General features: G+C 38.1%; 1 protein-coding gene across 10 annotated transcripts in view; it reads right to left on the bottom strand.

Moving 5' to 3' along the window:
- The window catches only part of LMBR1 (limb development membrane protein 1), an 81897-nt gene that overhangs the window by 15876 nt on the left and 51236 nt on the right, over positions 1-14785 (bottom strand). For 9 of the 10 annotated variants that reach the window (XR_014228970.1, XM_082319651.1, XM_082319648.1 and 6 more), the window contains 9 exons: positions 13637-13763; positions 13144-13212; positions 10617-10681; positions 9378-9450; positions 3185-3265; positions 2085-2161; positions 1775-1852; positions 810-883; positions 486-576 (listed from right to left, as the gene is read on the bottom strand). Coding sequence is in view for 9 of the 10 variants with exons in the window: in XM_082319651.1 (XP_082175777.1) it covers positions 486-576; positions 810-883; positions 1775-1852; positions 2085-2161; positions 3185-3265; positions 9378-9450; positions 10617-10681; positions 13144-13212; positions 13637-13763 (735 nt within the window). In the remaining variant the exon portion in view is untranslated. The remainder of the gene's footprint in view (positions 1-485; positions 577-809; positions 884-1774; positions 1853-2084; positions 2162-3184; positions 3266-9377; positions 9451-10616; positions 10682-13143; positions 13213-13636; positions 13764-14785) is intronic. The other variant, XM_082319650.1, reaches the window with a different exon arrangement.

Genomic DNA, 14785 nt, shown 5'->3' with positions numbered 1-14785 from the left:
GGCAGCGCTAAATTGTAGAAAGTCAAATTAGCCTCAGACTGCAAAATGTTGCTGAATAGACCTCCTCAGTCTTAGTTTAATTATTCAAATTTGAATTACTTTGTCTGTATTACTTCTAGCAACCAAGTTCTTCAGATTTCAAACAAGCTCCCTGAAGTACAGTTAGCACAATCAAAGTTACTCATTAGCAATACGTTTCCTTTGAAAAAAGTTCTTTCACTAGCTTTTCTATAGCTAGTTAACAAGCTCTGCTATTCCCGGCTTTTTACAAGTGAATGGATGCCATCCAAACTAAACAGAGCACATCCTTTTTCCCACTCATTCAGCATTTTGAAAATCTTCCAGTTTGTGTTTACGCAGCTTACAAACAAATACTGATCACTGCAAATGAGCCATTCAGGGCAATTACTAACTAAAAGAGTCAGTTTGCCTTGGGTGGCAAGAAAGAGAGGAGGGGGCCATCCCCATCACAGACTTTACCTTACCTTTGTCATAGTTGTGTCATCCTTCCTGGGAGTGAAATTTTCAAAAAAACGAAGACTGTAGAAGCCGACGACAGAGGATACCATGAGATAGCTGTGAGAATCAAGGAAAAAGGAACCTCCAAGGAATGCAAGTTTCACTCAAGTTCTCAGCAGCCTCCTAAAAGTCTTAAGAACCAAAGAAAAAAAAACAAAAACACTTCGAGTGCTTGAGAATAGTGACCTATCTCCTCCTTCTTTCCAGGCAAGTGTCTTAGTAAATTACCAGTGTCCCAGAAAACTAGACAGAATGCTTGTTAACAGACAGAATTCTTAAAGAAAGGATACAAAATCAAAATGATTTCAAGTGCTGCTCCCACAAAACCAAAGGTGGATAGGGAGGCATTTCCTATTCCAGGCCCCTACAAGGAGAAAAATACTTTGCATAATTTAATGAGATACATGCAACTGTTCATGAAGTTAGCTTCTACCAGAACCAAAAAACCTAACATCTTACAGCCTTTTCTCAATTCAGCATTTAAGGGGCATTCTGATGTTCTAACCTGCAAGTCTCCCACCCTATGCAATTGCATCAGCTAGCTTTCAAACTTGAGTGAAATGTTACTTCGACATAAGGTATAATGATCCACATTTTATGCACACTGCATCTACCCACCATGCTGCATTTTATACGTACTCCATTACTTTGGAAACTAAAATAAGAGGTCTCAGAAGAAGACACTTCTAGTTGTTCGCAATACCACAGGCAGAGCGGCCATCACCACTAAACACCTTTTGTAGCTCTGCAAGCTCATATACAGCTATACGCAGGGGAAAACATTACCAAGTTAATAAAAAACCCTCATGATTAAAGACACTACTACTCAATGTGCTGTTCTTTACTTTCCTGAAGTATTTTTATAATGAAGGAGGGAAAAATGTCTTGTTTTTGAAGTGGAACACAAACGAAGACAGACTTTGCATATTAATTTTTAACATAGTTTCTTAAATTGAACATTTCTAGTCCGTATAAAAGTAGGAGACAGGAGTAAAAATGCAAACTCCAGATTACAGATTTACTTTACTGAATCAACGTATCTTCATAAAGATTCTGGACTAGTTTTATTAAGAACTCACTATAACATGACATGTAATAAATGTTTATGTGTGCACAGGACCAAAACCTGGAAGCAAAGTCAAGGCTGAGGCTCATTAGTTTTAATGTTATTAAAGCAGCAGTTCTCATTTGCACTTTTGTAAGGGCTCCAAAGCTTTACTAAAGTTATAAAAATCGTAAGAGAAGTTTACTTTACCCCTGATCCCTTTGGCATTGCAGTCTCATCAACCAACAGGTAAAGAATGTTGAAAGCAACTAAGAGGACTGAGATGGACTATAAAGAAGTAGAAACAGTCTTGTTATTTAAAAGTATTCCATGCTTTTAAAATGTATATGTTTAGCCTCACTAGATTTCATAATGTTCTTTTAAAATGGTCAAGAAAAGAATATCAAGATTGTTGCTTAAACACACATCACTCAAATTTTAAAAGTATTCCCCCCAAATGACTGAAGAATTCTTCATACATTTTGGTGGTGAAAAGGGGGGGGGGACCAAAAATTCTTACCGTCTCAATCAGTAGCAATATCATAACAGCTGGATAGACTAAGTTCCTTTCCCAAGCAGAAGCTTTTTTCCGCCGTTCTGTTCAGGAGAGAAAAATAGAAGCCTAATACTGTAGATCACCTTAGAATAAAACAAGTAAAAATCATTCAGCTATCTATAAGCTCTTGTTATAAGTAACAAAAGTAATCTTATCTTGAACCGACACCAACCAGTTCATAAAATATCCACCCTGAAGAGCTGTACAAAGCAATGCCAAAAATATGAAGCCTCTTTAGAGAAAGGCTGGGGAGACAGAGAGAAATAGGGTTTTCCTTCTTGTTTACAGGCATGTTTCACCATAACATTTTTTTTCCCTGGCATACAGAAGTTCTGCAAAGTTTAAAATATACTGAGTTTAAAAATACGCTGTTTACATGTACTTTTTAGTACGACCTAAAGGGACAGAAGGAACTTCCAATATTTAAACAGTATTTTCCTCTTGTAACATAAGGCAAGACTAACTCACTGGACATCACTAGTACGTCTAAAAAGAAAACCCAACAACTTTTTCTTACCGCAGTCTTAGTTTTGCACATAACACTGACATGCAAAATCCTGCAAGCCTTTGACTAAGTAAGGAGATTCCTGTTGAGTGGCTGCCATTACCAGAAGTATCACTTTTCAGTTTTAAAAGACACAAATCTGCTAAGAATTATTTCACTGTTCTTAAACACAATTTGACTTTTATAGAAATAATTAAAAAACAGAGAGGAAAGTAATGTCTTAGATTACCCCAAATAATCAAAAGCATATCATTATATATGAAAAGACCATGCTACTGAGCTCCATGCAAGGAAGGCAAGAGTGTTACAATTTCTCTAAATTATGTTAAAAATAAGATCCAAATCAGACTCCCTACTTAAATTTGTTTGTTAGAGGGGCATAATGATTCCATGTAATGTATCTGTAGAAACTATGACAATTTGAAAGGACTGCAAATGCACAAATTCAGTTAAGAACAAACAGGAATCGATCAAGTGACTGCTACAAGCTAAACACAGCATCTTAAGGTCATTTACTGAACTGCAATCCACATGAAACAGTAGAAAAAAATTTTATTACCTAGATTCGTTTTCTTGCTTTTCACTTTTTCAAGCTCCCGTTCCAACTCTACTGTCTGGTATTCCACCGTGGAAGATATACCTTTTAAAACAGAAGACGGTATTTTCTTTTGGATGAGACTGACTATAGTACTGTAAGACACACTGTGACAATTCGGATTTAACAGTCAGACTTGATGATCTTAAAGCTCTTTTCCAACCTAAACGATTCTATGATTTAGGAAGCACCACATTAACGCTTGTGGCTTTAAACTGCAGGTGTTTCTTTGAGACTCCTCAACTACTTTTCAAAAAACAGAGGCTTAGTCAAGAACCCTCCAATTCTGTCTAACCAGAAGAGTTCGACGCATCAGAGGTTTCGCAGCGTGACCTTCTGTGATCCCTGCCTATTCTGCCGACCAGCTGCTGCAAGAGCGAAGAGGGCAGCTACTGCTGAACTGGCGCACAGGTCCAAAAACCAGTTACGGTGTGGCAGCCTGACACAGGGTGTCTCAAACGCCTCATTCTGTATCTCTGTACAATTCATATATCAAGACGCAAAGAATCTCTGGATGCCCTTCAAGGGCATTATTATTTAGCAACTTAAAGGCAAAGTGGACCTTTGCCTCCAAACTAAGTAAGCTGGTGGCTGGACCTCCACGTTCAGCTTCTGCCCCTCCCTCCCTTCCCCCAGTCCTTTTCACTCAGCAAACTCAGTTTCCATACTGCTGCCCTGCTTGTTGACATATCTTCTGCTCAGATCAGTTTGTCTGATTTGGCCAGTCTCTCTGTGCCGCAGAGCTCCCTCCGACAACCACGATCAGATCTTCCTGACAACCACCCGTGAGACCATATTCTTTCACTTTCCTTTTCGCAGTTTACAGCATAGGCATGTCACTGTTGTGCAACTCCTCAAACCCTCTCCTCTACATCAGCTGAAAACTGACAACTGCAATATTAATTCCTCTCTCCCTTGCTAATTTTCTGCCTAGAAGTTGTTCAGCAACTCTTCCCCCTATCCCTACACAGGCTCTAAGAAACCCAGCCCATTTTCCCTCTCCATCCTTTTTCTCTTCAACCTCCCATTCTCTTCCAACCACCCATCTTTCCCAGTGCAAGCACACTGTGGTTTCTCTCCTTGATTCCAGTTCCTCTACAAACACTGCACAGTGTTCAGGCAATGATACAGCTCTGAAATGCTGACTAGAGATCTGCTATTTCAGTTCTGATCTCATCATTTCTACTTTAGCTTTTACTCTTTGCAATCGCAAACTGGAAATACTCTTCCTGGCGTAAGTTAGAAACACTCTCCACTCATCTTTGCCCCACTTTCATCCCTTTTATTTCTGAATAATCTCACCTGAAAATAACAGGGCTCGTATTTTCCCTGTCTGTTTCAGGCCAATCGCACTCTGCAAAAACACTCTGTGGCAGTGACAGTTCAAGGTCTTAATAAACCCCAAGTCCTCTCTGTTACCTTCTTTCTCAATTTACATTGACACCCTTCACCTGTTGGCCATTCCCTACTCTCAGCCTCACCTTTCATTGTGGGCCAACCTGCGAATAGCACCACACTCCAGATACTCTTTTTTTAAACACTCTCTAATAAATTTCTATGAAATTAATAGTCTTGTCCAGGCTTTTATCTCATATCTTGATCATTTGCCTACAAAAACTAAACAGCACTTAGGTTGCTGGCACAGTAACACTACTTTATAGTCCAGGCTCATTATTTCCTTCTTTTCTGTTGTCTGCTCATCCAGCCAGCAATCTCAGTACAAGAGAAGTAAATTTCTCATCCCATCCAGCCCCCACACTCTCCATATTCCAGCACAGTGAGGTCCTACCTGAAAACCAAGATATACAAGAGTATTTCCGAACTTTTTTTTTTTTTTTGAACTTTTTTTATTTCAGAGTATTCATCCTGATTTGTTCAATGCAGTCAGATTTTCAATGAGGCATCCAACTGTTTCAAAAATTAATTTTTAAATGTTTAATTACCTGCTTCTTTCACACACATTTTTGCATATAACCTCTGTGCTGCGCCTAAACATTTATCTTTGATATCAGTGATATAACGTGTATATGGTAATATTTACAGTGGCTTCAAATATGTAAGTATCTCAAATCACAGGACTAACCAGTAAGACCTACAAATGCTGTTTTGTAACTACTTCTATTTACTTGAAGTACCTGCAATATAAATGTCAGTTTAATTTGTCAGTGTTTTTTAAGTAAGTAATCATATTATGAGGGTTTGTAGAAAAAGGGTTTTTTGTTAAAAAAAAAAAACAAATCTCATTATCATTATAAAAAATAAGCTTTTGTGCTGATGCATCCCCCCTGAAAAAGAAAGAGCCTAAAACATCTGTTTTATGGAATGACTAATTACTATGAGTTGAGAAAAAGGATAGCTATAGAGCTCAGTGGAAAAAGTCTCAAGAACTTTAATGGAAGGAGTTGAAAAAGCAAGAAAACTCAAGCTAGCATCTGACCATTTTCTTCTTCTCCCTAATTGATTGAGGGGTCTCTGAGGAAAAGCTTAATTCAAGATATATGTTGTTTCCTCCCTTCAATATAAAAATCCAGAGCTCAAAACACTGATATTCATGGGATTCTTTCCAACAAAGTCAGCGTGATCACATTAGGTCCCTAAGAGACACTTCAGTAGAAATTCTGAATCACATTTAAGTGCTGTTGTAGTTCCTCCTTAAAAATAGTAGCAAACAACAGGTTGCTATACAAAAGGATATTTTACGAGAGGGAAAGGCAAAGTTTCAGATCAGTCAAAAGAGTATTTGAAAAGGATGCAGCTAAATTCTTAAAAGCTCTATAACATTAGCTTTATTTCAAACACGCACAAAGTTCAATGTCAGCGCTGTCTAGCCAATAAATCAAATTGGTAGACGAGGCTTGTTTGGACTAGCAATGAAAAGTTAGAAGGGATTCTCCAAGAAAGCCACAAAGCAGCTCATTTAAGGTCAATTTAACGGTATTATTCTGTTTTTCTTCCAGCCCCGACATAAGATTTCAGTACCTCAAAGGAAATTGTAAGAGTATCTATTTGCATTCCCCCTAGGTGATTGGCAGTTCAACACCAATTAGTTCAAAATTACACTGTTACTAGCGTGCAATAAAAACAACACCTTTCATCTTTCTTACCTATGTAAGGATACCTTCAGAGCCAATAACTTTGATCAAGTAAGTATTTTTGATCCTACCCCACCCGTCTCTTTGGATTCAGGAAAACTAATAGCTGAAGGCAACTTTTTTCTTTTAATATAAAAAAGTCCCAGCTTTATTCTTCGACTGTAGGAGTGATGTGGGTACTGAAATATAATACACTGGAAACAAACATTTTCCCAAAGCCCAGTATCTCTTCAATAGATAAAAATACTGGGGTAGATAACACGATCAAACTTTCCCCTCCCTCCTCCTCCGATTTTCAGTTATACACTGTAGACATCTGAGAAGGAAGAAAATTAGTTTCCGCAAAGAAGATATGCAGTTTCACAGTTAGATTTATTTCCAAATATGATAGAGTATTCTGTAAAGCTCTTCAATTGCATCACCGCCACAATACTCACATCTATATGAATCAAGAAGGGCACCAGCTCACACAGCTAAACTTTTTTCCTCCTCTGAAAACAGAGGCTTTACCCAGCCCATTCAGTGGGAACAGCGATTCATGCTACACCCTTCCTCTGCCCAGGCATTGTCTGAGGAAACATTAATTAGGACAGGGCAAAGCAGTGCTAGGAGTGCGACAGCCATTATGCCACCAAGAAAAAAGAAAAATCGGCATCGGCAATCACCAAGTATTGCTTAAGCCTGTGCTCTAGTCCTCTTCAGTTTTAATAAAAATTCAACTCTTCGGTTATAAATACAAATGGAGTACATATTTCAGAACACTTTACTGCAAAACTGTCCAGCAGGGTTACTTAAGCACATATATTTCCACTACTGCAACTGTGGAAGAGCTGCCATAGCCATGGCACGGGAAGTGTGTAGCCTAATATATCTACTCCGATCCAGCAACAAAAATACAATCTGTGCGTTAAGTCACAGATTATGACCTCTAACATCACAGCACTACATTTACTGATGTAATTAGCACCACACCTCCATTTGTACACATTTTTTAAAAATGCAATAAACATGATATGCATGAGTCTTTATAGCTCTGGCAAAAATGGTATCTATTTTCCTGGCATAATTTGTATGTATTAGAAAGATTTCTGGCAGAGAAGATTAAGCTTTCCATGCTTGCCACATAAATGAGAACCATACTTAAAATTACTTAAATAATTACTCACAGAAATCTTGCAGAATATCTTCTTGTGCATATAACATATTGCCCTCCACCTACATGCTCTATTCAAGCTTAGATTTTTATTTACTTTTCAGGTTAAGTCCATTGATTTTCCCTGTACACCAAACTATGAGTTTTCAAGCATTCCTTCAGATGGTGGTGTCAATACCATTCCCTCAGCATGTGAAGCAGAAGAATTCAGTTCCCTCTCCTGTCAAAGGACATTTAAGCCCCACATCTTTCACCTCTCAAGAGTAGGCTGGTGAGAGCTCTGTGGAACATTGCGGGGGTTGCAGTTCCACTTCAAGTTGAATACTAACTGATTTGCTGAAACAGAATCCAGTCTTCCAGCTAGCGGTTAGGGGAGCGACCTGCACACCAGATCCAGTTAATAGATGCCTACAAACAGGCTAGGTCCACCTCAAAAGCGATATTACTAAATTGCAATATAAACAACTGTTGCATAGACTTCTACACAGAAAAACAGCAGACAGTCATCACCTAAATAATCACATTCTCCACCTGCATAGTGGAAACCACTCTGCACTACTTCTAATAGATACTTGAATAACTATTGTGTCATTTTTCTGTATTGCTTTTCTGGTACACAAGCACAATCACTATGACAACATAAAATATTCAGTAACAAATATTTTACAGTTGCTAGCTAACATCACACAGAACAATTCTAATTACCCCATCACAGCTTCAAAGACGTTCACTGCATGCACTTTTTTGTGTGCCTGTACATATATGTATACGTGTGTCACTGTAAAAACCTAAGCTTCTGAAACAAAGGTGAACATTACTTTTAAACTGAAACCATGGCTGATTTCAGCACAAAGAAGTCACTACTCCTCCACAAATTTTAAAAGCTGGAATAAAAGACGACCACCGTGATCTACCGTTATCAAAGGTACTCCCTGACCACGCAACTTCGAAAGGAGACTTACTGAGACTTGAAAGAAGAAAAGATTGAGATACATGACAGAAGGCTGAAGAGTAAGAGAAAAAGGCAGGAAATGAAGAAAATTAAGGCTAAAATAAGTCATAAGACAACAGAAGAATGGATGTGTCATGACATGAATATTCTTTGGTTTTCCAACCTGAAGTAATTGTATAAATTGTGGATGGATGGCTTATCCATGCAGTTAAAAGCAATTCAGAAGAGAATTTGTACAACATGATTTCCAGGTTTATGGAATTGATACATTTTCCATAATTGGTGCCCGCCATGCTGCAATACTCTTAGAAGCCAAAGCTCCATACTGCTTTTGAAATACTTCAAAACAGAAACACCTTATCAAGAAGTGCAAAATTGTAATACTAAATACAAGAAGTCTAAAACATTTGTATAACTATTCATTGTAATTATTCATTAACAGAATTATTAAAATTATTAAATTCACCAAATAGCTCCTAGAATATAAAGGACTGCCCTGATGTTTAATGAATTATTTACCTAAGAGTCTAAATAACAATGAACTGAAACAGAAAAAATAAAAAACAAAACTCATAATGGAGGAAGTTGAGCCTCTTGCTAATACAAGTTCATTGTTCTTCAGACAAGGCTAAAATACAGTCACTTACCAATCCAAACTGTTTTGCAGTAAGGGTGGTGGGTCTGGTCAACTACTCAATTTGCCTTCTCAGTCTCAGATTATTCACATCTTAGAGCTGATGAACACGTCAAAAACCAAACCAAAGCAAACCACATGCACACAAGCCAATCTTGAACAACACAGTGAGCAATGAAATGTAAGCCTATAATGCTTGTTTCATACGAAGATGTTAAAATTTTCTATTTTGAGAGAAGAGGCTATGTAACAGGGAGATCAATACTCGTGACCAGAGGCACTCTACTCTAAATACTGTATTTGAAGCAGTACCAGAACAAGCATACCATTCAGCCTCCTCTGAATTGCTTCTTCCTCTAAAGTGATGATATACATCTGCTCATCTAGGTCTTCAAGGATCTGTATTTGGAAACAGAAACAGGAACTGACTGAGTATCAGAGTCACTTGGTTTTCTGACTGCACTGATCTAGTCAAGTTTGTTTTGTTCTAGTAACCTGTATTTTAAATATATAGTCTACAACTTTACAATACTGATACAAATAAGAACTCCACAGAAGATTATTCCATTCTCTTACAGATCTATTTCTTTACTGTAAGCAAACTTTCTGTTAAGTTTTCATTTCAGGTTGAAGCTCTTATGTTCAGTTTCAATCTAAAGAGACTTAGGGAACAGGGGAAGGGACAGTACATCTGACCTATATTCAAATCATTCAAATCATCAGGGAAAAAATTAACAACCTCTCAACCTTCACACTCAACTTGATTTAAACAAAAATAACTGCAGATTTTGAAAAAGTATATTAAAAGGTGAGTTTTCACATAAACCAATATTTCAAGCAAATATAAATTGCTATTGGAAGCTGAAAACAAGTAAGTTAAGTCCGTCTACCTTACTATCAGCTGCTTTGAGTTTAAAGCTTACAGTTAGCAAAACACTATATATTTTGGGGGGATTTTCAGGACTGAACTGATTAATGAAAAGGAATGCAAGACCTAAGAGCACCCAAATTTTAGTAAATACAAACTAGGAAACTTGACAGCAAAGTCACTAGAGCACTTGCACACGGTACAAACTTCTGCCTTCCCTCACAGCATTCAGTACAAGCACAGCAGAGTATCTGTGTATAACAAGTTCTTAGAGATGCCAACTACCTCCATTTCACCCATCTAAGTGTACCCCCAGGTACCCTTCTCATCATCCAGCCTTAGTTCGGTCTTGTATCCTTTGCTCCTGAACTCAGAACAAGCCCCCACGTTTCAGGCATTAGCAAAACAGACATAGTAGGCAATTCTGGCAGTAAATATTAATACTAGTAGCAGTTATATAAATTGGAAAATCGGAGAAAGCCTATACTATTAAAAAAACTTCTTCTGTGGGGAAAACAAAACCAGGCTTTTGTGCTATACAAAAAATTTTAAACAAGTACATAACTATTGACTATAGAAACTCTGATGAACTGGAGAAAGAATTATGTGGAAGTGCAACCACTCTAAAAGGAAGTACCCTCATGCCATTCTGCCTTCTAACAGATAGCACGCGAGGACAGATTTGTGTAACACTTACTGTTGGCTTCACCAGCAACTGACCCATTACTGTAAACATCCGTGAAAGTCCCACTGGTGTGCATACTGCAGAGGAAGAAAGATTATGCAAAACAGGGATTTGGAAGTCAAAGATCAATTTTTATTTGGATGTTCAATGTGCTGTTCCACATATAACCAAGTATGGTTTTGAAGAGAACTGCGAGAGCTTCAAACTCCAATATGAAATTTAAATCACATTGCTATGATATGAATTCTGAACGAGACAAGCATCTCTCCCCTCCAAGAGCATAACTGATTTTTTGTCAACAAGGAACACCATATCATCAGATATCTTAAACCTGAGCAAGTAATTATTTATTCAAAGCATGTGGCACCAGAGGCTATGTCTACACTGGTAAATTCAGCAGTGCCAGGATGCATTCCTGGGCATTAAGACTTGATTGCCTACACCAGTAAACTGCTAGAACCATCCCTGGCATGACTTGCCCTGGGCCAGTTAGCACTTTCCCAAACAATTCCCAGGTGCAGTTCTGGAGTTCATACAGTCCAGGAACCATTGTCATGAGGCAATACCTACACAGCCACCTTCTGCAAACTGCAGATCACGGGTGGAACGACACTGGTTGGCCACAGCACTGGAGAACATCTGAAGCACATTTAATCTATTAGCACAGGCGTAGCTGTAAGGTCAAGAGAATCATGAAGCTGCTTTGCTCTGAAAGTTATACTGCAACTTCAGTTGATAGTAGGCTCTGCTACCAGATTTTAATCTACTTTTCTATGGAATAACAATTGGCCCTTTTTGATCGTAGCCTGTGATGGTTTCCAGGTATGGTGCATATGTTTGTTGGGAAAAAGGCTCAAACCATGACAATAGAAAATTATTAGTAGAAATCAACGGTTTAGGGAGAACAGCCTTCAAATACCGAAGTGTGCAGGAGATGGAAGGAGACAGAGGGAATTTGTAACAGCATGGATGAGGATATACATTTATAGTTTCCATTACAATAAAACAGTGCTGTCAAAAAAAGGAGAAGCACACGAGATTTTATAGTGAGGATTAAATTCATTTTTATTAACTAGTGTTTCACTATCACTACCACATATTACAGGAAAAATACAAGACTATTCAAAAAGGCTAACTTAAGCTAGTCTTCCTTTACTACAGAGGAAGCCTGCAGAAAAAGGAGAAAAGAGAAAGGAAGCGATACTCCAAATCACCACTGCAATAAGCCTTACTCATAGACTGCTTCAGCAATTAAGCCAGCTGAAGATCTAATGAAGCTCTTCCACTTTCCCACTGCTGTATGCTACCCTTTCAGCTACACAGACAGAACAGCTTGGAGGGCCTTAAGTAACATCAGTGATTTGCTTGTATAAATTACAAATAACTCTTCCAAAAATTGGCATTTAAACCCAATTATTTGGGTGAGCTGGTTCACAATAGCCCCAGAACACACTCGTGTGTCTTCATCTGTGCTGAAACAAACTGCAAGACAGATGTAGGAAGTTTGTAAGCCAACTTCCCAATTAAAACATGCAGCAACTGTTGTGAATGACACTCTTGAACAGCCTACATGAGACATGCAGAACCACTTTTGTTTTTTTTTTTTAACACGACCTGCCCGTTAAAGTGGATTTAAGAATTTCCACATACAGAGAACCTCAGGAGACTCACCCAGGTCTCTGTGAGCAACACCTTTCAGAGACAGATCTGCTGAATTTTAAGGAAGCTTCAAACTATCACTCCCCACCCTCCCTCCACAGTGACAGCCCTGCAGTGTTAGCTGTAAACCTGTAACGCCTGGAGAACAAGGGAAACCACGATAATCTAGAAAGGGAGCTGTTCTGTCCCCCTCTCAGCAATTTTCTAGAAATTATTGGGCGGGGGGGGGACAAGGGCTGAAATTGTAAGTGGGATTTAGAGCCTTCCATCATCTTTCTTATTCCCCTAAACATGGATGACTGAACTCTGGCTAGGACTAGTCAGTATAAGGTTGGGGGTTTTTACTGCATTTGTTTTATAGGCAACCGTGTAACTGACCTCCAGACTGACCAGCTACCAGTTTTGTCATTACTAAAGCGAATTGCACTGTGTTCCAACTTCTGTCTATACAGGAAGACTTTCAATTAAAAAAGGAAGCAGGATCATTTACTGAATATAGGGCAAACTAAGTGTTCCAAAATAACTTTCTCTCCATACTACTGACCTCCTGCAGGTATTTCATTTAAAAATTGTGCTTTTCTTTGCAGAATGGAGCCTATTTTTCAAATACCTGCTTTAAAAAGTTAAAAACTGAGATTATTTAGGGTGAGAAGTTCCTCAAAACCTGGAAGTGTAAGGTAGCATTTGTTTACAAACTTCAGAACCCAAACCTAACAAATTTACATCTAAATTTAAACGTAAGAGGGGGGGGGGGGGGGGAAGGCCATTTTTCACACTCAACTTTCACAATCTTAATTTTCACAATGAAAAACAGTTTTCTTTAATCTTTAAAAAAAAATTAAAATCATTCATCTTTTGGAATAATCAGGAAAATACTTACACAGAAGTAACAAGCATCCCATCAGTGATATGCAGGAATATAAATACGGGAGGTAGAATTCCCAGAGGTCTATAAAGAAAATATTGAGCACAGCCTTAGCTTATGACAAATAGGCTACTTACAGCAGAAACACAACTGAATTAACCTCTTTTCTTAAGCGTTCTAGATTGAAAAATTGTATTTTCAAGTATAAACCAAGAATTATTTAATAATCCTGCAGGCAACTAAATCCCCAAGTACTTTAGCTTGGAAAATATCTTTAGCTTTTATCAGTTAAGTCACTTGTTTTTAACACACCTCGTGTCCACATGAGCATGGAACTTCTCAGCATGCTAAAAACAGATTTAATAGAAAAAAATGGCATTGACTAAACTAATACAACTTCACAACCTGTGCAATACTCACATAGCATTTACTAGAAATACATTTAGTTGAAAACATCCATTTCCATAATTAAAATGAAACTAGTGCGGTGTTTTTTTAAATTCCATACCATACAAAGACTCCATACTGGCAGCATCATTGTCTATGAGTGCTGAAGCCACCCATACGATTCCAAGGATCAGCAGTGCAAGAAGAATAAGCATTACAAGGGTTTCCAAAATGCGTGCTCTGATGCCCTGTGGGCAGAAGAGGGGAGAGGGAGGAAAAAACACAGCCAAGAACTTTGAATCAGATATTTTCAAACATAAGAAAAATACAAATAAATAGCAGTTCCTTCTTCCTAAATATATAATCACATTTAATCATGTAGACAAAAGCTTAACATGTAATGCACATTTAAAAGGCAGTGCATAAAAAAAGGAAGTACTTACGGCTTTACAGTGCCCAGATTGCATTTTTCCCCTTAAAACCATAGAAAAACGTTTTAAATTGTGTATGCCTTACAGTTCTCATTAATCTCATTATTCCATAAAGTATTCTTTATACCGTATGATTTTGTTCGAGCATTTTTAAAAGATGGATTACTTTCCTAATACTTTCAGCAAAGAAAGTGGATTAGCAAATTTTTATCTATGATTCCAATCAAGGGAATGGAAAGCCAATTATGGCAAATAGCCAAATGGTCCAGCAAGCATTAAACCCTGCGCAGGTACAATGCACCAATTTAGTTAAAATACATTCTTCAACTGCGATTGCTTCTGCACCGTTCCTCACAGTCTTCAGAGCCCTCAAGCGTACGCTGGCAGTACTGCTCACACACTGCTGCTGCTGCAGCCGCATCCATCACCTCCCACCTCTGCACGCTCTGCGCTGAATGAAACGCGTACGTCTCGCTTACAACACCCACAAATCACAGGGCTACAAGGTTCTATCACAGCATTTGCTCTTGAATCTAAAAACGTAACAACGCTCTAGTAGTTGAGCGTTAGATTTGCAAATGTAAATATACCAAATAATACAGAAAACCATATTTAGGGGTTTTTAACTGGTGTTTTTAAACACTAATTTTACTAATTTCAAGCAATAGAGCTATTGGGATGCATTCTTCAGACATCCTTGCCATTAAGGGACCATCAGATTGCTGTTCACATAACAATTTTACTTTTATTTTTCTTCATTTGCCAGTATACATCTCCACAAGCAAACCCAATCTTGATTCTCACACTGGTTCTCCCCAACTTGGGCACATTCCACTGAA

This window comes from Platalea leucorodia (assembly GCF_965183815.1).
Source record: "Platalea leucorodia genome assembly, chromosome: 1".
Lineage (NCBI taxonomy): Eukaryota > Metazoa > Chordata > Aves > Pelecaniformes > Threskiornithidae > Platalea > Platalea leucorodia.
Note: the sequence above shows the minus strand (reverse complement) of the source record. Positions and strands in the feature narration are given on the sequence as shown.